Consider the following 20,749-nt stretch of genomic DNA (forward strand, 5'->3'; position numbering starts at 1 on the left):
ATCAATCTTACAGGCTACCTGAAATAGTGAGCTGTTAATGTGAGTGTATTTTAACTTCAAACAATAAAAATAAATCACAACTGAGCACAAATGAGTTTAGCAGCATACTCTTGTCTGTTTATTTCTTGTTGCCTATTCCATCTTTATTTATCACATAGCAGCACCATTTTACCCACAAATAAGAGGAGAACTAACTGAGTGACATCACATCTTTGCCAACATGAGGCCTTTAACATCCTCTTCTTCCCTCCTCAGTGGGGCATCAGTCAGGAGCCTTTCTTCAGCGGTTGCTCTTCCCTTTCTCTTTGTTTTCATTTAGCAACAAACCAAAGTGTGGCAAACATGTTAATTCTGAAGCACCAGAAAGTGTCAGCCTTGCTTTCACTGACACGGCTGGTCAAAGCTTGGAATGATTAGGTTAAGGAAGAAAAAAGGAGGAGGAAAAAGGAGGTGGAGGAGGCGATGGAGACGGTGAAGAGCAGGAGGTTTGGAGAGGACGCTGAAGTTCTCACTGCTGGATCCGACGAAGCGACTGCACCTGGAAGGACTGAGCATGGGATCCCCACTCTCTGTAATGTTTGTACTCGCCACCATGGCGATCACACTCCAAGATGTACTGGTAGCCACGGTAGCCTGGAAACTGGTAGCACACCCAGCTAAGGAGGAAGAGAAGATCCGTGATTTAATGATAGGAAATTTAATAAGATTGTAAATATGCATGCTTTAATGCAATGTGAGAAGATAGAAGCTGATTAAACAACAATGTTAATCATTCTTATTTACTACAGTACAGTGTGTCTGCAGAATGGAAGTGCTGGAGGTAAAACATTCAGGTTTTGCTCTTATAATGGCAAAAAGTTTATGAAGTCTCTTCATGTGGTGCAACATTTTAATTTTATCCAGATAAGGACCACTGCTCTTTCACCCAATGATTTTAATGTTTATTTGTATAATAAGTGCCCTATGGAGTTTTAACATGGATCATTGGGAAATAAAAGCAAAACCTGTGAAAATCTGTCGATTAAAAGGAAGGAAGTGACTTACGAGCCGCTCTGAACTTGCATGGATCCAATTTCATTGTTGGCCCAGCCCATGGCCTGCAGAGAGGGGTAGTCATCGTTGACCTCCCACTGACGTCCCATGAAGTTCTCCTTCTCATACAAAATCATCTTGGAATCCTTGTGGTTCTGTGTTAGAAGGATGCACAAAAACAAGTTCTTGCAGAGAAATGAACCGGCAATAACACCAATTCTACAGTTTCTATATCACAGACACATGGAACAAGCTCATATCGCATGCATTTACAACTATGTTCAGTGGCAGGTGGAAAAATGCTTCTATTTCTGTCCATGTTTAAGAAACATGATTAAGTTACTTACCAAGCCAGGATTAGGGCTTGGCTCATAAGATGGGCTTTTCAAGTGATTCACAAAGTACTTCTGGATTGTTTTGCACTATTCTCTCTTTGAGTGTTGAGTCTTAAATCCATCAGTCAATGACTTACAATACGGCATTATTCATTTGCACCACCTAACGTTTGCAACAAATTTAACATTAAACAGGCAAATACTTTGATGCAGTGTTACTTTATTCTTGTTGGAACGTGGGCACATATTTTAAAAGCAAAACTCAAAACCTACCTTTTCAGACTGGCCTTTAGAGATCATCTTAATCTGTTTTAGAATTTTAGGATTCATCTCACACTATCTTAAATTCAGGATTGTCTTTACTCTTATTATATCAGAATTTCCATGTTATCTTTATGTGTTTGTTAACTTATTTTAGCTCATTTAACTGAGCTATCTTTTAGTGTCTTTACTCTTTTTTTTAGCATCTTTTTATCCTGTTTTATTTCATTTTATCTTATTTTTATATTATTTCGTTATTTTGTTTTTACACTTATCTAACCTCCAGTGTTAATGAAGTCAAGTAAGTCTCTGTTCCGACAAATCCTTTATTTATGACATATTTGTTAATGTTGTGTATGGACTACTGGGTGTACAGGGTGGGGTCCAGACATATGCTCTTTTATCTATTAATTTTGTTTGTGTGTTAAGCACTTTGTGCTACATAGACTTATTGATTTTTAAATAAAATAAATAATTTCATGGTTGAATAAAATTTTGCAATTTTACATTGGTTGTACCACCACCTTACATGGTAAGTGTACCCCAAAACTGTAATTAATTGCATTTTTTTTAAAGATGTGATGCCTTATTTACCTAACTGGAAGTAAAGAAATGCTTTAAATTATATTGTTTAATTCACCAGCTGATCACTGGTTGCACCATCTGACATTTTTGAAGATTTTTGTAACATTTTGTACATTTTGTAAGACCGAACAGTTGAATGCTGTTACAAAAGTTTACTTGTGTTAACATAAAAATCCCAAATAGCTATTTCAGCTCTATTTTTTTAGTTGTCTGAACACATTTTAAGTTTTAGGTAAACAGTACTCAGTCCTGCCTTTGGGCATCAGACACTATTGCACCATGAGTGAAGTTACTGACTCAGTTAAAAGAAGTCCGGTCTGCAGGGAGCAACAATAATATAACAGAGAGGGTATACTGAACAAGATTGAAGAGGATTTCTTTATTCATTTTCCACTTATTGTCACTAATAGTAGTTTAAGTTGAACCACCTTGGGTGGCATTAATGTTGAAGATTAAAGTATGTGGTAGAAATAATGGGAAATTTTTGGTGGTTAAAGAACATTTAGCTTTATCAAAACAACATAAACATGTTGTTTTGAGTTAGATTTTAACAGATTTTTTAAGTGTAGGAAAGTTTCTACTGTGCAGTGTAACTTCTAAAAGTAAATTTAACCCAGCGTTAATGTGCAAGAAATTATTTTTAAAAATATATTTCCACTACTGAAAACCTTTGACGATATCAGTTTCCACAACAATTTTGAGCAGTTTCTGCGTGTTCAGTTTTACAGTGCACCTGACAATGAAAGTGTACCTCACCACCTGTGACTGAAAATTAATGATTTTATCTTTACTTGAAAAGGATCTACAAACCATTTCACTTGGCCATGAGTGTCAGCTTGAGTTAAATCAAGGATAAATTATGCTACAAGCTGTTTTAACTTCTACATTCCTAAATAAACTACTGCATGATTATGTTTGCTCCACCCTGACATTTAACAACTTGCAAAATCCAGAAAAGTAGTTTTTCGATGATCTCACCAAAATAAGTAATTCTGCAAACATTTATTTATTTAAAAAAAAATTTCAATGATAAAATGATGCTAAGGTATTCTACTTAGAAATCTCACAATTAAAATTTTGTTTTTTAACAGCATCAATAATCTGCTCATTTACTCAGATGGTTGCACCACCTGATATTTTTAGGGCTTGAGATGCCAAAATATTAAACTAATTATACAATTCAAATTAAATTTAAATCAAAACAAAGTAGGTTTCATAAAACAAATTGATATATGCCATGAACTGATTTTTTTTAAGTAAATGATACATTCAGACACAAAGAATATGCACGCCATTTCATTAACCCCCTTACAAATGTTCATGTTTAGAGATCTGATTGTGTAAAATGCCCACATTCAAGCATATCACATAGAACTTTATTCTTAGCATCAATCCGCTGGCTTTAAGTTTTCTATTGGATCTAAATTTGGCACATTTTAACTTGAGTGTATCTGGCGACACATGAGAAGTCAGACATCAGGAAACAGTAGCATTTGGAGTATTAAAGAGACTCACAGCAGAGCAGATGGGGCGGAAAGACATCATCCTTTCAATGTGGTAGGCATTGCTGCCACTCCATGACTCCCAGTGTGGATACTCTCCTCTCTCCAACACAAACTGCTGTCCACAGAAGCTGGAGTGCTCATATCCTGCCCAGCTGTGTCACGGTAATAAAGAAACATGAACAAAACAGGAAGGAAACTTTTAAAACTGACAGATCCTCATATTAAATCTGTTAGAAATCAGTAAATTTGTAGAAGGTTAGAGTGAGTTTCAGAACTTGTAAATTAATCAATAGCAATAATAGATGAAAATATAACATACCCACATAGCATTCTTTGCTTTGCATTACATAATAGGTGGAATTTAAAATCCTTCCCCTCACCTCTTAAAAGCCAGGCATCATCATACCTGTGAAAGAGCTCAAAGTGCAATGGTAGCACTCCACACCATAACTGTTCCAGACTACAGGCCTGCTCATAAAAGCCCCCAAAAGTAGAATGGGAGGTAAAGCAATCATCAAGCATCTTTGAAATCATCTACCAGTCAGAGTCTGGGAAGAAGAAAGCTTCTCTGCTAAAGAGAGCATGATTATGACTCTTTTTTGATAAAGCGTAGAGTCAGGGCTTGCTCAGGCTTGGCCAGCCCTTGTTCTGTGCTACTATGGCTTAGACTACCAGAGACATAACACACCAAGCACCTCTCTCTCATTCTCTGTCTGGAAAAAACAAAAATTGAAACTAATTACATTAAAACACATAAAAAGATGTGTGATACACAGTAAACAGTAATGACAGGACTTCTTTTTCACAAACTCGTTCTACCATTTCTTGGGGACCAAAATGTGAAATAATAATCATTCTGTTAAGAAAAGTCTTCAAAATATTCAGGTTTTTACTTTCACCTCTTTGTATTGGCTCTATTTGAGCCATTACTCAAAGCAGATCTGTCTGCAGTGACACAGAGGGACACATCACAGGCTCTCTGTCTCTCTTTCTCTCCATTATGAGCTATTTAGGCTGTCTCCTGCATGATCTAATTGTTAAGACGTGTCATTTGAAAAAGCATGATGCAATGGCAGAGGATTGGGAGATCCAAAATGGTATTTAGAATTAGCTGCTAGCAGCAGAAACAATCAAAAAAAGGGTAAAAAGGGATAAAAAGACATTCAATATCAGATTTACTGGTGTGGATTTCATCTTTAAAGACCATAGAATGTCACCCAAGTTCCAGGCTCACTAGAAAAGCTTCTGTATGGAATTCAAAGGCATGGATAGCATCATTAGAACAGTAATAGCAGTAGTTAATATTGGCTACTGTGGATAAAGTTGTAAAATGATGTGTGGTCTTACTGAATAATAGTAATAAAATATGTAATTTGTCATAGTATAACTTTGATTTGGTTCAATCTTTCTTAGGTCAACTCTTAACAAATATATCTTTGTGATTCAAATAATTTTAGAATTCATTAACATATTTTTAAAAGAGTTCCTCTTTGTTCGACTTACGCTCCACATTCCACCTTCAAGGAGCGGATGTTGTCCACTCCACACTCCATGATGTTCTGGCAGGCTGAGGTAAACTCCAGTCTCTTTCCCTGGAAGTTCTCCTGGTCGTATACTGTGATCTGCAGAGGGGCACACAAATGCATACATGTAGTATGCACATGCCAAGTGTACACACTGATGTGTGTACAGATACACACAACATTGAATTCATCAGGACAGGCATGGCATTAAAACAAACACCAATAATCTTCTTCACAATGTAATATCCCACTCACCTTCCATGGTCCCTGTGGGCTGGGATTATTCTGAGCCATGCTACAGTGGATTTCAGAACTGATTTACCTGCAGTATGGAGAGCATGGAGAATCATTATTATACTCATAATCAAAGACTTATAAGGTGACGGTCCATGCATTGTCTGTCAATAACTCCATGCAAGCTAGAACATGTTCTCTAGTCTGTTTAAGTTACCAGTATCCATGTAGAGGGCTTATTTTCTCAATGACAAAACTGATTAATGCTTTTATTGCATATTAGCTCTGCTGTATTCAGTCATATGAAACAGCCTACAAGCTAAATTTAAAAAATAACCACAGTCATTCTGATATTCAGTACAACAGCACTTTATACAGTGCAATATCTATTTTATATTACAGCTATGAGATGCATTAAATGAACTGTACACTTATCCAGCTTTTCTTCTACACTTCCCATCAGATTCACCACACAGTAGCATACTGATGGCAGAGACTGCTTTGTAAAGTGTTAGTGATGACAGCAATGCCACTTGAGGACAGCAGGAGCTGGTTTCAAACCATTAAGAAAGAACACCAGTCTTACCATAAAGCTACAGCCAATGCATCATATTGATATGTTTATCCTCCTGTTTCATTAAGTCATTTATTTGCTTCTACCATCACAGCTAGTTTCACTACCTGATTACAGCTGTCTGTTGCCTAGATCAGGGCTTCTCAAATTTTAGTGAACTGGCTTTTACTTTGGTATAATGTGTGATTCTGTACAACCAACCTCAAGACAAAGGCCATCTCTTAGTGTTATTTATCAGTGTTCACTATATCTGAAACAAAGCAATACACAGTTAAAAGCTTTAGCGCTTTTGTACACAATATTAGCACTCATGGATTGCTTTTTGTCCAATCAAATAACTTGGTCAGAGCTAATTTTTGTTTGTAGATCATTTTATCAAATGCATGTGGCTTCTGACCTTTCAACCTGCTCAAGCATGCTGCTGGTGGAGGCACAGAGCTCTTTTATCCCCCCTCAGTTTGACTATAGCATTTGCATGTCTGACCCCAGTCTATACATTCACATGGCTCAGCAGAAACGGCGGAAACAAAAGACACAATCATGTAAAGCCACAATAGTCTGCGCACATCTATAGGATGAATGAGTTTAGATGGAGGGCTTACCTGACTGGCCCCAAAGAATAGCAGTGCAGTGCTCACAGGGGGGCTCCACAAAAACGTCGTCCTGACCCCAGACTTAACGGACCTATTTATACATGCTGGTGCTGAAAAGTAGCTGGGCCTGTGGGTCCAGGCAGGAGTCAGCACATTGCTGCTCCAGTCATTGTTCCACTCTGAGCTGCTGGGCTTTAGTTTGCTGTAGGAGGACTGGATGGAGGGCACTGTGCCCAGTACAGATAAGCACAAGCTGCAAATGGGCCATGACCAGTGGGCTGGACCACCAGGCCTGGCATGGCCTGGTCCAGGAAGCAGATCATCACACATGTGGTTGGTCCTGGGGCAAAATGGAAAAAAGAACATCCAGAAATAGTGGCTAAGGGCCAGAACACTTTAGCTCTTTAACATTCAAAGTGCTTTTTTGTCCATAAAACATACTCTAACAAAAAACCTTTAAAGGTGTCTACTAAACAAGAAATTTAGAATTATATGAACCTACTTACAGAGGTTATTCCACACTGCACTCTGTGTCCCATCTATGTCCGATCCACCTGAAACTGACCCCACATCTCCTGTTCTTCACCTTTTCACTCTCTCTTTTGTATGTGCGGTAAAGCTGCTCAGTCATGCACACACGCAGTCATAGACAGAGACAGACACGCAAAGGTCTCATGCAGTCACATACATTCAGGGACACAAAGGGTACATTCACACAACTCATTTGAACAGGAACAGTGAATGGAGAGGTGAACTAATACAGTCTCTGTTTAATATTTCAGAAAGTCCATTTAGAGTGAATTAAAGTTTATCCTGCACCATTTTTTGCTCTTTGGGATTATCAGTTAAAGGTTTCACAAAAAAGACTTTTAAAAGTGGGGTTATAAAGTAGTTTAAACAATTCAGTAAATATTCCAGTCACTTGACCCACAACTAACCTCAGGACAATGCTGTTCGAGAGAAAAACATAAGAACTAAATTTAACACAAAAAGTAAGGAAATTTGTGTTTTGTCGATTATTTCTTTGTTGTAAAAATGCCTTTTGACAATCAGTCTTATGCTGTCTGAAAGCTTGTTTATTCCCCTTTTAAATGGTGCCACATTTGTAAGGAATATGCATTTGTGGGATGAGCAGCAGAGCTGAGTATGTGGCTGCACCCACGAAAAATGTGTCGAATCTCTGCCAATGCCAAACAGCTTTTTCTGCCACTGACTCTTGTTTGGTGTTGTTTGGTGGATGAATGATTAAAAAACCAGTGTTAATTTTGAAAGCTGTTTCAAATTTTAGTCTCAATCTTAGTCTTTACATCAGTGGTTCTCAACTGGAATTACGACCTTAGTTTTGAAGATTTTTTTGATCAATCAGAAGTATTTAATTAAAAAAAATTATGGAGCTTGGGCCTAAGACAGTACAAAGGGTGTTTGAAAAAACAATGAAGAAGGACAATACCTGCATGCTTTATAGAGTCTCATTGGCAATTTGGCACAATTTTTTTTCCTAGGCACACATCTGCGACCCACTGAAAAAGTCTTCGTGACCCATTTTTGGGTCCCGACCTACCAGTTGAGAAACACTGCTTTAGATCGAATTCCTTGCAGTTTTAGTCACATTTTAGCCATTTCTACCCTCTATAGTTTGTTGAAAAAAACTCAAACATTTCAGTCTAGTATTAGTCCATAAAAGGGTCTTGCTTTCTAGTCTTTTCTTTAGTCCGATTATTTATTCTTTAGCCTGAATCTGGTACCAGATCATGGTAGTGTGTTCTATGCACCCTGCTAAACCTGGGGTCCCTACTTTCTACAGCTGAGAGGCAGAATAGATACAGATGCAGGGTATTTTGACAGATTTACCCACAGTGGAGAAATATCATTGATTTTGAATGTCTGATGAAATTCAAATTATATTTTAGTCTAGTTTTACTCATCTTTATGAAAACTAAACTTTTATTCAGCTTAAGTCATCAAAGATCTATTTTTGGCTAGTCTTAGTTGGAAAAAAGGTGGTCGACGAACATTTTTATTTTTAGTGAACAAAATTAACACTAGAAGAAACAAGACATATTGGCAATTTAACAATTTATTCATTTAACAAACCAGGGCCTTAGTAGTGTGTGGAAGAACCATACACTGCCACAACAGTGTGGCACCTTTTCCTCATGCAGGTCACAGCCTGCTGAGGGATGCAGTCTTCTCCACACTTTGACCTTATGATCTAACTGCTGTAGGCTGTTCTTGATTCTCTTCAGCCGTGTCATCTGGTAAACCTTGACTGCAAATGTATAGAAGACAGTCTACAGTTCCTAAGTGCTGACAGGATGAGAAAACTGTCTTTTTGGCATGTCAAAACTGGAGTCACTATAGCAACAGCAGAATCAGCTGTTTGGCACTGGCAGATAAGATTTGGCACATTTTTGACCGACACACCTCACACTCAGCTCTGCTGCTCATCCCACAAATGCATGTTCTTTAGAAATGTGGCACCATTTAAGAGGGAAATAAACAGACTTTTCAATGGTATAAGATTTATTGCCATGAAGCAATGTTACAACAAAGAAACGATCTACAAAACACAAATTTCTGTGCTAAATTTAGATTAACCTAATTTATCTACCAAGAGGGAAATACATGCACATATACAGACAGGTTCCTATGGACATGCACTAACAGGGAGATGTCTGAATGAGGGCTGCTGCCCATGGAGGAGCACCATCTAAGTAGTCAGGGGTTCAATGCCTTGCTCATGAGCAGCTCAGCAGAACTCAGGAAGTAAACCAGCACCAAACCACTCTGAGGATTTGAACTGGCAGCCCTCCAAATCCTCACAGACTGAGCTACTGCATTCCATGATTCAGCATTATATCAGAGACCTCACTCTTTCTTACGGACAACCTTGTATTTGCTGAGCAAGCACTTTTGAAATGACAGTGCTGTTGCTGATGCATATGATGACATGGAGATAAACTAGATAATACATGTATTTAGGCTTTATAGCCTCAGAAGCACATCTTAATCCTTGTGTTGTGGGTGAAAAAAAGAGAATTCAATTCAAAATTATACAGTGTATAAGAAACAGGCCTTTATATACTGTCAAAATGCATAGGCATAAAAGGTTGTAATGGTAACACAGGAAATAAGAGAATTATCCCTCTGAAAGGTTCTTTCTAGCAGCCAAAGCACAATTTTTTTGTATGTAAAATAATGTAATTCTTTCTAGTTTTATGATTAGAATCAAAGGAATAATCATGTAGTCATCTCTGTTCTTCCTTGGTTCTGCTCTGTATACATCTAAAATAGCTCAGATGTCAGAATTCCTGTTTGTTTTTCTGTATTATATATGACATTTCCTATGGGGTCTTTTTTTCTATGCTCTAATAACTTGCATAAAAGTTCAGACTGTGTGCATCTGCCCACAGGCCTTTCACAGCCATCTCAGATCTGCACTCATATAATCAAAACCACAGCAGATGGTAGTCCTGATGTTTTCATTTGAAAGCCAGGTTACAGAGGTTTAAGCAATACTTTGACAAATACTCTCACCCTGCATTCTACTTAAGAAAAAGTCAGATCAAATTTTTCATTTTGATTTTAAAGATGTTTTACACATGTGGCAATGATTATTGTAATGGTGCATGTGGGTCACTGTGTATGCACAATGAATGTGTGCATGTGGGAAATGTATGAGAGGTGTGTGTGGGAACACAGCCTGTCCAGTGCTATAATACACAAAGTGAGTCTAACACTGGCGTGTTGAAAACAAAAGAGAGAGAGATGTCACTCCTGCAGTCAGCACATTACACACAGAGCTCAAAGGCTTGAGCTGGCTGCACCAAGGATCAACAGAGAGAGCAAGAGCCTGGAGATGAAAGAAAACCAAGTTACTGGAAAATGGTGAAAATGTGGGGAGTAGAGCAGAGAAATAGAAAAAGAACAATGGGACAAAAACGTTTAAAAGGAGTTTAAGTGCAGTAAGTGCAGACTGTGTGCATGCATAGAAAGCCAGCCAAACTTTCTGCTGATGGCAGTGACTGTGACTCCCTCCACCCTCATACAATAGAGCTGGACGACAAAACATGCAGCAGAGTCAGCGCAACGACTCAACAGATTAACAGCCTGACTTTTGACCCCACACCATGCTCCAAAAAGCTCCCAGCCAATGAGAAGTCAGGACCCAGCCTGTATAGACCCATCCTGGATGTGAATGTATTTATATATCCACACAGACAACGCCTGCGTCCATCACTTTCTCCAAAGGTCGGTCCAATTCAGTCTGCAGCTGTAACTGTAAGTTTGAACTTTTAAAACTTTCTGACCGTCAAATAAATGCTAGAATCAGAGGGGAATGTGGGGGTTTGTATAGTTTTCTGTTTTGCTGACTCTCACATAAAGGCAATAAAAAAGCAGGGGAAAAAGGACTCTCTTAAATCTCAAATCCTAATTTAAGACAGTCATGTTTAGATGAAGGAAAGTTGTCAAGCCAATTGGCTCACTCTAACTCTTAAAAAGGACCATGCAGCCTTGAAAGAAGTTGTTCATAGAGGCTGGTAAATGGGTAGTCATACACAGGGAACAGTGTGGAATAAAATTTGTAAAGAAAAAAACATCAGGTGAACAAATATTTCCAAAAGGATGCCAAGAGGAGGATTAAAGGTCATCAGGTCACATTCAGCCTTTGCAAGAAACATTTTTATGCATCATTTTAAAGAAATCAGCTTTTTTTTTTTTTATTAATTCTTTAAATCTAAATTGTCTAAAAAGAGAGACATTCTTTGTTATGTAACCCGACAGGGAATTATTTAACCCCTACACTTTAGAATAAGATAAATAAAATATTGAGCTTACTTAAACTTGTTGCCTTAAAAATGGCAAACAAACTAAAATTGTCTTTTGTGAGTTCAAATGACTTATTTTAAATGTGCGGCGATTACCCTAACTTAATATTTTTGAATCATAGATAATGCTAACATTATTTTTTAAAGTGTGCTATAATACTTTTAAATTAATTATTCTAAGTGAGATTCAGATGTTAATTTGCGTTTGCATTACTTAAGCTAAATCATCTACTTTAAGAGTGCAATACTTCTAAATCAGTAAATTCAGTGCACTGTAAATCCTGATTTGTTCATAGAACTCAAAATATTATATGTAATCAATTACCTTGAAAAATTAAGTAGTACTCATTGAAAAAATAGTATTTTCTAAGACATTTGACGTCACCATCCCATGTATGTAGGCTAAAGTAAGCAACCATATGCAACGATCGCTGTTCCTGGCCCACTGGACCTGTAGCTGACGTCTCGTTAGGTTTGGTGTCCCATCCACTCCACTTTAACATTGACCCCAAAGGTGGGACCTCTTTAACTGTGTAAGTAACTTCACCCATGGTGCAAAAGGGTTGAATGCCCAAAGACGTTTTGGGAAACTATGCAGATTAAGGCAAAGATTAAGTCAAATAATTTGAGTACAATTACAATAAATACTTAAAATGTTTGAGTACTGTTAATTGAAAAATAAAAATGAGTTATATCAACACAAAAAATTGAGTTGAAATAGATGTTACTGATTTTTAAATTGACTCAATTTTTTAAACAACTTTCATGTTCAGTCTTACAGTGAAAATGTTCTAGATATTTAATTTGTTTAAAAGAGGTGAACTTAAGTAAATTAAAGTGTTTAGCTCTTTTGACCCAGAGGTACAAGAAACTTGTTTATGATAAGTTTTTAGAATTGGTTACAAAAACTGAGTTAGTTTCATTCAGTGTTTCTCAGCAAAATTAATGTTAGTTTTTACAGTTTAGATGCAACATGGAAGAATAACTTGGTTATCTCCTGTGTCAAAACTCTCACTTTGCTGCAGTACTGTTAGCACTGTCTTACAGCAGTGGTTCTCAATTGTTCTAGCGTCAGGACCCACCACCTCCTCCTTAATGTCAAAGTCTGACCCAGCCTTGAGTCAAATTCTCAATCATAACCAAAAGTTTTTCATGTCAAATTTGACAATTTGGACTTGAGATGGAACAAAGAGATTAAGGTATATCCTTCAAAATACACGCATATCAGAGAAGTTTGTTTCAGGCACACATTTGTGACCCACTTATGGGTCCTGACCCACCAGCTGAGAACAAAAGTCCTACTGCATGTGTCTGTGCTCTAGTTATAGGTGCAAAAAGGTTGCCAAATACTTTAATCAGAATGCACATTTGGACTTCACTTGAGTGCAAATGCATCTCTTTTTCCCATGGCACGTCATGTTTTTTAAAATGTTTTATTCTGATAGGGCCGGGCTGTCGATAGAGTTAGAAACCAGGGAAAGAGTAGGGAAAAACATGTGAGAAAGTAGCTACAATTGGGCTACCTACTTTCACTGTAGCCATTTCATTTTAACCTTAACCTTGGTTTTAAATGAAGATTGAGGAACATTTCATTGTATATGAAAGTGTGCTCCTTTTTTTGAACTTACACAGATTCAGATTTTTTCTTCAGAGGCTTGAAACACTGGACGGTAATAGTCACATGGTTCCATGTTTAAGTTTAAATGTTTGCTTGAGCAGCTTAAGGATCCCTCCAAAGAGTCCCTCTTAAGCACACAATAATCTCTGAATATGGCTGACTGACTTTGTGCATCTTCTCTCTTTAGACCTGATCATGTCTCACTCAGGTGCTCAGGGCAGCATTGGCAGCCACTCTGCTATTGGTCTGCGAAATCATAAGGTAAACCAATGCTTTTTGAAAATATAATTTCGTAATTTGAAAACATGAATACGAAATTTTGACTTGAAGAAAAATGCATTAAGTATGTTGTACTTTGCAGATATACCTCTATGAATTCGAGAACTTCCAAGGTCGAAGGATCGAGCTGTTTGGCGAGAGTCGTAACCTGTGTGAGAAAGGTTTAGACAAAATCGGCTCCATCAGGGTAGAAAGTGGACCGTAAGTCACTGAAACTGTGCTTGAAATCTGTTTAAACACTAAAGCACCAGCATTGAGTGAAACATTTCTGCATTTGTTTGTGTCTTTTTAGCTGGGTGGGTTATGAGCAGCAGAACATGACAGGTGAAATGTTCATCCTGGAGAAAGGAGAGTATCCCCGCTGGGACACCTGGTCCAACAGCTACAGGTGTGACCGCCTAATGTCGGTCAGGCCTGTGCGGATGGTGAGTTAGGATCAGACCGGGGATATTTTCAGTGTCTGTTTTTGGATTTTATGAGTCATCTTGCTCCATTTGTATGGCTCATTCATCTTTTATTTGCAGAGATAGGGCTTTTTATTGTTGCAGTTGTACTTTTATTTATAGGCTGTGACATTGCCAGTGCTGCTGGATTAGGGTTTTTTTTTTGTTTGTTTGTTTGTTTGTTTGTTTGTTTTAGCTGACATACAACTTTGGTCCAATTTTTCTATTTCTCAGGCTAAGAAAAAAATATTCATATGTAAGGTTTGACTTTTGTTTGGTTAGTTTGTTTTATACTACAATGATTTGTCTCTGAATTAATTAGTAATTTAAGTTTCCACAAGCCTTTTTAAAGACAAAAACTACTCCAACTGTATTTGTGGTGTTGGTTTAGCTTATCTGATAGATCAGGAGCCAAATTACTGGAAGAAATGGGCCGCATTCACCAATCATTCCTCAGAAGAAATCAGGAGAGACTTGAATACAAGTGAATTTTTCTTTTTTTTTTTTTTCAAATTTTGATGAAAGAGATATGTGTAGGAATAGGATAGGCTACCCCCGATGGAGTCTAGACACTGGTGGTTGTGTTGTTAAGGGGTGCAGGATCAGATGAGTAGAAGACCTATGAGGATCTGGATTAGATGCTGTTGAACTGAATGGAGGTGGCTGGGATGGTGGAGGATTGCAGTATCCACAGTGAAATGACAAGCTTACTGTGAAATAGAGGATGGCAGATTTACAATATGATAGGTGCACGATGATTGGAAAAACTGCACCTGGTTTTAAAATGTAGAAGTTTTAAGGATGAAGCTCCATACATGAAAGGTAGTGATGTTGTTTAGCCGCATTGTTCTTCACCCTATGACCTTTATTCTTCTAAAATTGGACGAGAATGTGACCCTGACTTGACCCTGCCACATAAACATCACCTTTCTGTACTAGCAGATGGAAACATGATCTTAATCTAAAATGTGTTTTTTGGATCTTAATGTAGGATCCACAGGACCATAAGATCTGTCTATATGAGTGCCCAAACTTCGAGGGACGCAAGATGGAGGTGTGTGATGAGGACATTCCCAGTCTATGGTCTTACGGCTTCCAAGACCGCGTCGCCAGTATTCAGGTCACAGGTGGAACGTAAGTAGTTTGATTTAGGCGTAAAGCTGCAGTGAAGAGTTTTATTTAGTCATGAAACAGGCTGAATGGATGCTAATGCCTATTTATGTGGTACAAAAGTGAACAAGAATATCAGCAAAAACACTGATTATTACCATAATGCTATTTTCATGCCTTATACAACTGCTGAGGAGATTAACAGCACACTGCAGAAAAGCTTATAATTAAATTTTCATGTCAAATACTCACAGTGACTGTGAGAAAGGTGCAAACACTATGTACAGGAAAATCACTAAACAGCTGGCAAGAACCAAGATTTACACAATGTAAATTTCCCTACAGGAGCTTCAATTTAAATTTATTGTTGGTGTGGATGCAGTAGTGGCTGAGCTATCCACAGGTTTGGTAATTGACATCCATTTTTCTCCACTTCCTCACTCAGCTGGGTGGCCTACCAGTATCCTGGCTATCGTGGCTACCAGTATGTTCTTGAAATGGGCCCTTACAAACACTGGAACGACTTTGGAGCCCACCATCCCCAGATTCAGTCCATCCGCAGGGTGAGAGACATGCAGACGCACCGCAGGGGCTGTTTTGAGATGACTGCGTAGACACGAGTCTGACACTCTGTGGGCTAAGAGGAGAGAAGAGCAAGGGGTCAGGCCCGCCATGCTGCTGACCATCCCTTTGAAGATTCTTCAACAGCCACTTAGCTGCACACGCTAGTAGCTTTTGAATATTGTTATTGTTTTTACTGGTAGGATTTGGGAGTATGTGGCTTCGTGAATAGTTCTTATGAGAAGTTCTGACTGTCACAAACTTGTAAAAACCGTAAAAATGGTAGCAATGCTCTTTGTCTACAGACCTCATAGAAGGACACTAGGATTTATCTTATTTATGAATGATTTAAGTTTGTGTTTATTAATTTGTTTCAGTGCTATTATAACCATTTATCTTATTTTTATTTACCATGTGTTCAAACTCAGATGATGCCAAAAGGCCTGATCAAAGCACACTCTTGCTCTATGGCATCCACTGATTTCAGAGAGGAAAAGGGGAGAAAAATCTCATCCCTCCTTACAAAGTTCTACCATGGACAGCTCTCAACTGTGAACATGCCCTGCAGTTAGTTTGCCAGGCAGAAGGAGGCGCTGTCTCCACATCAAAGAGCAAAGAGGTTCACTTAAAAACACTCTCAGCAGGGAAATGTAGCCACCAGGGCTGTGTTTTCAGCAGATGAATATTTTGCTTATCTATGGAGTTGTCCAGTAGATTTGCATTTTACACTTTCTCAGGGATTCTGGCATCTGGAACAACTCTCCAATAAAAACAGCAAAATAAAAATACTTTAAAGTGAAATGTCAGACTCAGGTCTTTATTTGTTTCCATTCTGAGTCCAAAAATGTCTTGTGGGCCTACTTGATTCTATAACTGTACATTTAATCTGTGGAGCATTTTGGAATCCTTCTGCTTTTGAAAGAATATACAGTGCTTATATAAAGTATTCATCCACTTGGGTGATAAATCACTCATGGAAAATATCCTATATTCCTAAATATCCTATATTTTGCAGCATTCATTTTACCCTCTACCTTTACAAGTCTTCTGGGGCTGACTGCTGAGAAGCATCCCCACAGCATGATGCTGCCACTACTGGGATTCAGTGGGGATGGTGTGTTTGGGGTGATGTGGAGTGTCTGATAGCCAAAAAGTGCCATTTGGGTCTCATCAGTCCAAAGAACTTTCTTCCACTTGACGATGGAGTCTCCCACCTGTTTCTTGGTGAACTCTAGCTGAGTTAGAATCTGAGTTTTCTTCAGTGTCTTTCTCTTTGCCACTCTTCCATAAAGTTTTGACTGGTGAAAACCCAGACATTTGTTGTATGCTGTGTTTCTCCCATCTCAGCTGCTGAAGCTTGTACTGTAACCACTTCAGTGTAGTCACAGGTGTCTTGGTGGCCTCTCTCTCCATTTCTTTCTTGCATGGTCTCTCAGTTTGGGAGGATGGCCTGATCTAAGCAGATTTGCACGTGTGCCATATTCCTTCCATTTCTTGAAGATGGATTCCCCTGACTTCTACTTTAACCTTTTTTCTTAATTGCTTGGGGTGTTTTTTGTCGTCATGGTGTAATGGTAGCCAGGGATACAGCTTAACCGGTGACTGGATCTTCCAGATGCAGGTGTCTATACTACAACCACTTGAGACAAATTCACTGCACCCAGGGGATCCCCATTTAACTAACTTTGGGACTCCTGGCACCACTTGGCTGGACCTCTGTTGATTTAGATAAGTCACTTTAAAGAGGGTGAATATTTATGCAGTCCCTTATTTTACTTTGCATATTTTTATTTAACTGAAGTTACTTTGTAGAAATATTTTCACTTTGACATCAAAGAGGTTTTTTTTTTACAAAAAGCCAAATTATATTTACCGTGATTGATTTATAAAATTGATAAAAGGGTGAAACATCCAAGGAAGTGAATATCTTTCATAGGCACTGTTTATCTTTTTTTTGCATGCCTTTATTTGAGAGGCCAATACAGTTGGAAATAGGGAAAAGAGTAGGGAATGACGTGGGATGGGAGCTTGATGTCAGACTTGAACCCCAGCCACATATTTAGCCTCAAAACATGAGGTGAAACCTAACTGCTAGACCATCTGCACCCAAGATAATTGTTCTGATATTTGCACTGAGTTTACTCCTGTTTCCTGTTGGTGCCTGCATCTACAGTGAGAACCTAATACATACCCACTCTCCAAGGGCAATAACTAAAAAACATACTGTCCACATTTCAGACTCATTGGTGAACTTATTGAAGCATTAAGCAACCAAAAAGACTGATTAGTTATAACACCATGAGGACAAAGTTTTATGACTAGTTGCACTAAATGAATGATTTTAAGCAGGCAAAACATCATTTTGAGGTGTTAGGCTGCCATCATCGTGTTTATAAGTTGCTGTGCAACCTAACACTGCTTTAAAAGCAACGTAATACCCTGTTGAGTCCCTACAGAGCCAAACCTAAGGATTTTTTCCCATAGCTTTAGGTTTAGAGAAGCTAAAAAGCTCAGTGGGAGCTCGGAGAGTCAGCACAACATTAGGCTAACTCATCCACTTGCTAGTTTCGAGTTAGCAGCTTACAGACACAGTAAAAATAATTTTATGTTTTCCCCCATCACTTAATAAGTTGACTGGCATCTGTTAGATGAGAAGCGAGAGAAGAGTGATCATAAACAGCTCCCATGTGAAGCTCAGCCATTCACGCGCTGCTGTGTGAGCAGATGACGAGGCGCGCAGACCGTGAACCACGCACGCAGCACCGCTCAGTTTAAAGCCAGCGGATTTGGATTAAATAGCTTGTGAGAGAGCCGATGAGCCTCGAGCGCGGGAGGGTGGGAGCCGAGGGCTGATTTTTATCTTTTACCGGATCGAGAAGGGGAGGAGGCAGGGAGAATGTTATTCTTGTAGCAGTAGCACAGAGCCTGTTTGCTGCTGCACGGTGTATTAGCCAGCCTAGCGCGCGACTAAAGGCTGCGACGCAACTAAATCTCCTGCTCCTGCGGCGACGAAGCCGAGAGCATCAGAGAGGCTCAGCTCCTGCCAGGTTGCGCTCCGATCAGACCTCTTCTGTTGGACATGAAAGTGCAGCAAGGCTGCAACTCAGGAGACATGGGGATCCCGGTTACTACTGAAGAAGAACTGCGCAGAAATACCGTAATAACGCCCGAAGATGTGCTGGGGCTGCAGAAGATCACCAAGAGTAAGTGACCTGCTGCTGTAATTGGCAGGATGTGAAGAGTAGTTAATGCCGTACAGTTAGAGGAGATTAGTGCAAACCATCTGCTGCCTCCTTGTACTCAGTGTATTTTTGATGAAGCATTTCCTTCGCTTTTCGAGGAAATACACAGATACCATGGACAGCGACAGTGGAATGCGCCCCAGAGTCTCTATAGCTTTAAACAAGACTCATCACTTCTTACCGGTGTGTGTTAGAGTCATAAAGCTCTACAGGTTAACCCAAGGACAGTTACGTATCACTTATGGGTCAAACGACGTTTTGACTTTTCCTACAAATGAAACTAATGTGTCTTTGTAGGTGTCCGCATGATTGTGGGTGTTTAGAGCACACTGAGTAGGCACAGAGACCGAGCACTTTTTGTACTTCTTGCTTCTCAAATCCTGCTAAAGGAAATCTGGCTCTCACTACATCCTTACCCCGAGACACCTGTGGCTTTACAGGGACTGTAACAGGTGGCCAGAGATGTGATCAGCTGATTATAGCTCGTCTCAGACAGTAAGTCAGCCAGGGCAAATGCAAGAAGAATACTGCCAGGATTCTAGTTAAAAATGAAACTGTTATCGGGTTATGTCATGCAAACAGGGCTATGGAGTATGGCCTGTGTACATCAATGGGACTGTTCAAAGTGGATGGCTAGTGTCTAAACTAATCAAATAACCTAAGCTTATAAGAAGTTTTTTTTTTTCACCACTATTTTTATTCTCCATCAATTAATGATTGTTTTAAAATATATTCCGGTGTCTTTGAAGTTGGGTTTTATAAAGTAGTAGCGAGAGTTGGGGCATCTAGCGATTTCTTTCACCATTGCCACTTCAAACAGGAAGCACTTGGAGAAGCTAGGCTATACAGTGTAGCAGCTCTGCATAATTTTGCAAGTTTGGGGTAAAAATTGACAAAATAAAATGCTATTTCAATTGTACACTAAATTGAAAAGTAATATTCGTTCATTTTAATGTTTTAGACGAGTAACTCGCATACATAAACAACTGTTCAGATACACTGAAGTGGAAGTGCACGTAGCTGAACCCACATTGCGAAATAGTGCCTAACACAGTGGCTTTTTGGGTCAGTGATAAAAGTCTTCAAAAATATTTCTGTACAGCATACAATTGCCAGCGTTGTTTTTTGACCCATTTTAACCCGAAACTGGTAAATTAGCCCTTCCTGCTTGAGGAGGCAGCGCTCACTGAAATCACTGGAGGCTAATGCAACTACTAATGCCAAGTACCTAGCATACAACCTCACTTCAAAGATAACGAAATGCCTTTAAGTTAGTGTAGGCTAGCTACAGGCCTGATAAGAGTGTAAAACAAGAGTCTAAACTTGTATTTTTTTCAAGGTTTTCCATTTTTAGAATAAATATGACACATTGAAAACATAACAGACTAAGAAACATTTCATAAATGATTCAGAGGTCTAATGCAGGATTAAAACATGTATCGACCTGTTTTAAAGTAGTTACATGAATGGTAGCTTGCTTTATCTTGTTAGCTTTGGCTAAAGCTAACATAGCTGCACTAGCTATGTAATCACACATTACTATGTATGCAAATGTTGCAAAGTTAGCTTTAGCAATGTGAGCTTTAGTAAATGTAGCTAAAGCTAACTTAGCAACATTGATAATGTACCTATGTAGCTTACATAGCTGTTTAGGGAGATTAGCTTCAGCTACATAGCTATGTAGCGCTGTTATCTTTAGATACGTAAGCTATAGCAATGTAAGCTTAAGCAAACGTAGGTTAAGCCGACTTATCTACGCAGATAATGTAGATATGTAGCTGCTTTGTGAGCTTTGCTGTAGCTACATAGCCCAGTTATCAATGTAGCTTGCACAGCAGTAACTTATAGAGTTACATAAGCTACACTTGCTGCGTTAGAGTGATATCAGGAAAGATATTTTTTTCTTGTAAGAGGACTTTTTACTTGGCTGTATCAGGTTTTGCAGGTTAGATTTTACAGGTTCGGTTTTCTAAACCTTACCCTTACCATAACCCTAAATGGAAGTTAACTGTGATTTTTTTTTTC

General features: G+C 38.7%; 3 protein-coding genes across 3 annotated transcripts in view; 2 read left to right on the top strand and 1 right to left on the bottom strand.

Annotated features, from left to right (window-relative positions):
• Positions 1–508: 508 nt before the first annotated feature.
• Positions 509–5,535, bottom strand: cryba1a (crystallin, beta A1a). Its single transcript, XM_041810230.1, has 5 exons — positions 5,497–5,535; positions 5,222–5,340; positions 3,729–3,870; positions 1,045–1,187; positions 509–656 (listed from the first exon to the last, which is right to left on the bottom strand). The coding sequence occupies exons 1-5, from the start codon at positions 5,533–5,535 to the stop codon at positions 509–511; spliced, it is 591 nt and encodes a 196-aa protein (XP_041666164.1).
• Positions 5,536–13,272: 7,737 nt separating this feature from the next.
• Positions 13,273–15,535, top strand: crybb1l3 (crystallin, beta B1, like 3). Its single transcript, XM_041810019.1, has 5 exons — positions 13,273–13,350; positions 13,451–13,569; positions 13,661–13,793; positions 14,803–14,945; positions 15,367–15,535. Exons 1-5 carry the CDS (start codon positions 13,285–13,287, stop codon positions 15,533–15,535), a joined length of 630 nt encoding a protein of 209 aa, XP_041665953.1. The 5' UTR covers positions 13,273–13,284.
• A 2,844-nt stretch (positions 15,536–18,379) lies between these two features.
• unc119a (unc-119 homolog a (C. elegans)) overlaps positions 18,380–20,749 on the top strand; it is a 29,601-nt gene continuing 27,231 nt past the window's right edge. Inside the window, exon 1 of the mRNA XM_041810047.1 lies at positions 18,380–18,685. Within this exon, the coding sequence (XP_041665981.1) occupies positions 18,562–18,685 (124 nt within the window). The 5' untranslated portion in view covers positions 18,380–18,561. The remainder of the gene's footprint in view (positions 18,686–20,749) is intronic.

This window comes from Cheilinus undulatus, linkage group 2 (genome assembly GCF_018320785.1).
Source record: "Cheilinus undulatus linkage group 2, ASM1832078v1, whole genome shotgun sequence".
In the NCBI taxonomy this organism is placed as follows: Eukaryota; Metazoa; Chordata; class Actinopteri; order Labriformes; family Labridae; genus Cheilinus; species Cheilinus undulatus.

Bases quoted from the DNA above. Each gene is read 5' to 3' on its own strand.
- crybb1l3 (XM_041810019.1), top strand. From the start codon at position 13,285: ATGTCTCACTCAGGTGCTCAGGGCAGCATTGGCAGCCACTCTGCTATT. The intron at 13,570-13,660 runs GTAAGTCACTGA...GTGTCTTTTTAG, and splicing joins ATCAGGGTAGAAAGTGGACC to CTGGGTGGGTTATGAGCAGC. The intron at 13,794-14,802 runs GTGAGTTAGGAT...ATCTTAATGTAG, and splicing joins CGGTCAGGCCTGTGCGGATG to GATCCACAGGACCATAAGAT.
- cryba1a (XM_041810230.1), bottom strand. From the start codon at position 5,535: ATGGCTCAGAATAATCCCAGCCCACAGGGACCATGGAAG. The intron at 5,341-5,496 runs GTGAGTGGGATA...GCCCCTCTGCAG, and splicing joins GCCCACAGGGACCATGGAAG to ATCACAGTATACGACCAGGA. The intron at 3,871-5,221 runs GTAAGTCGAACA...ACCGTGACACAG, and splicing joins TTGAAGGTGGAATGTGGAGC to CTGGGCAGGATATGAGCACT.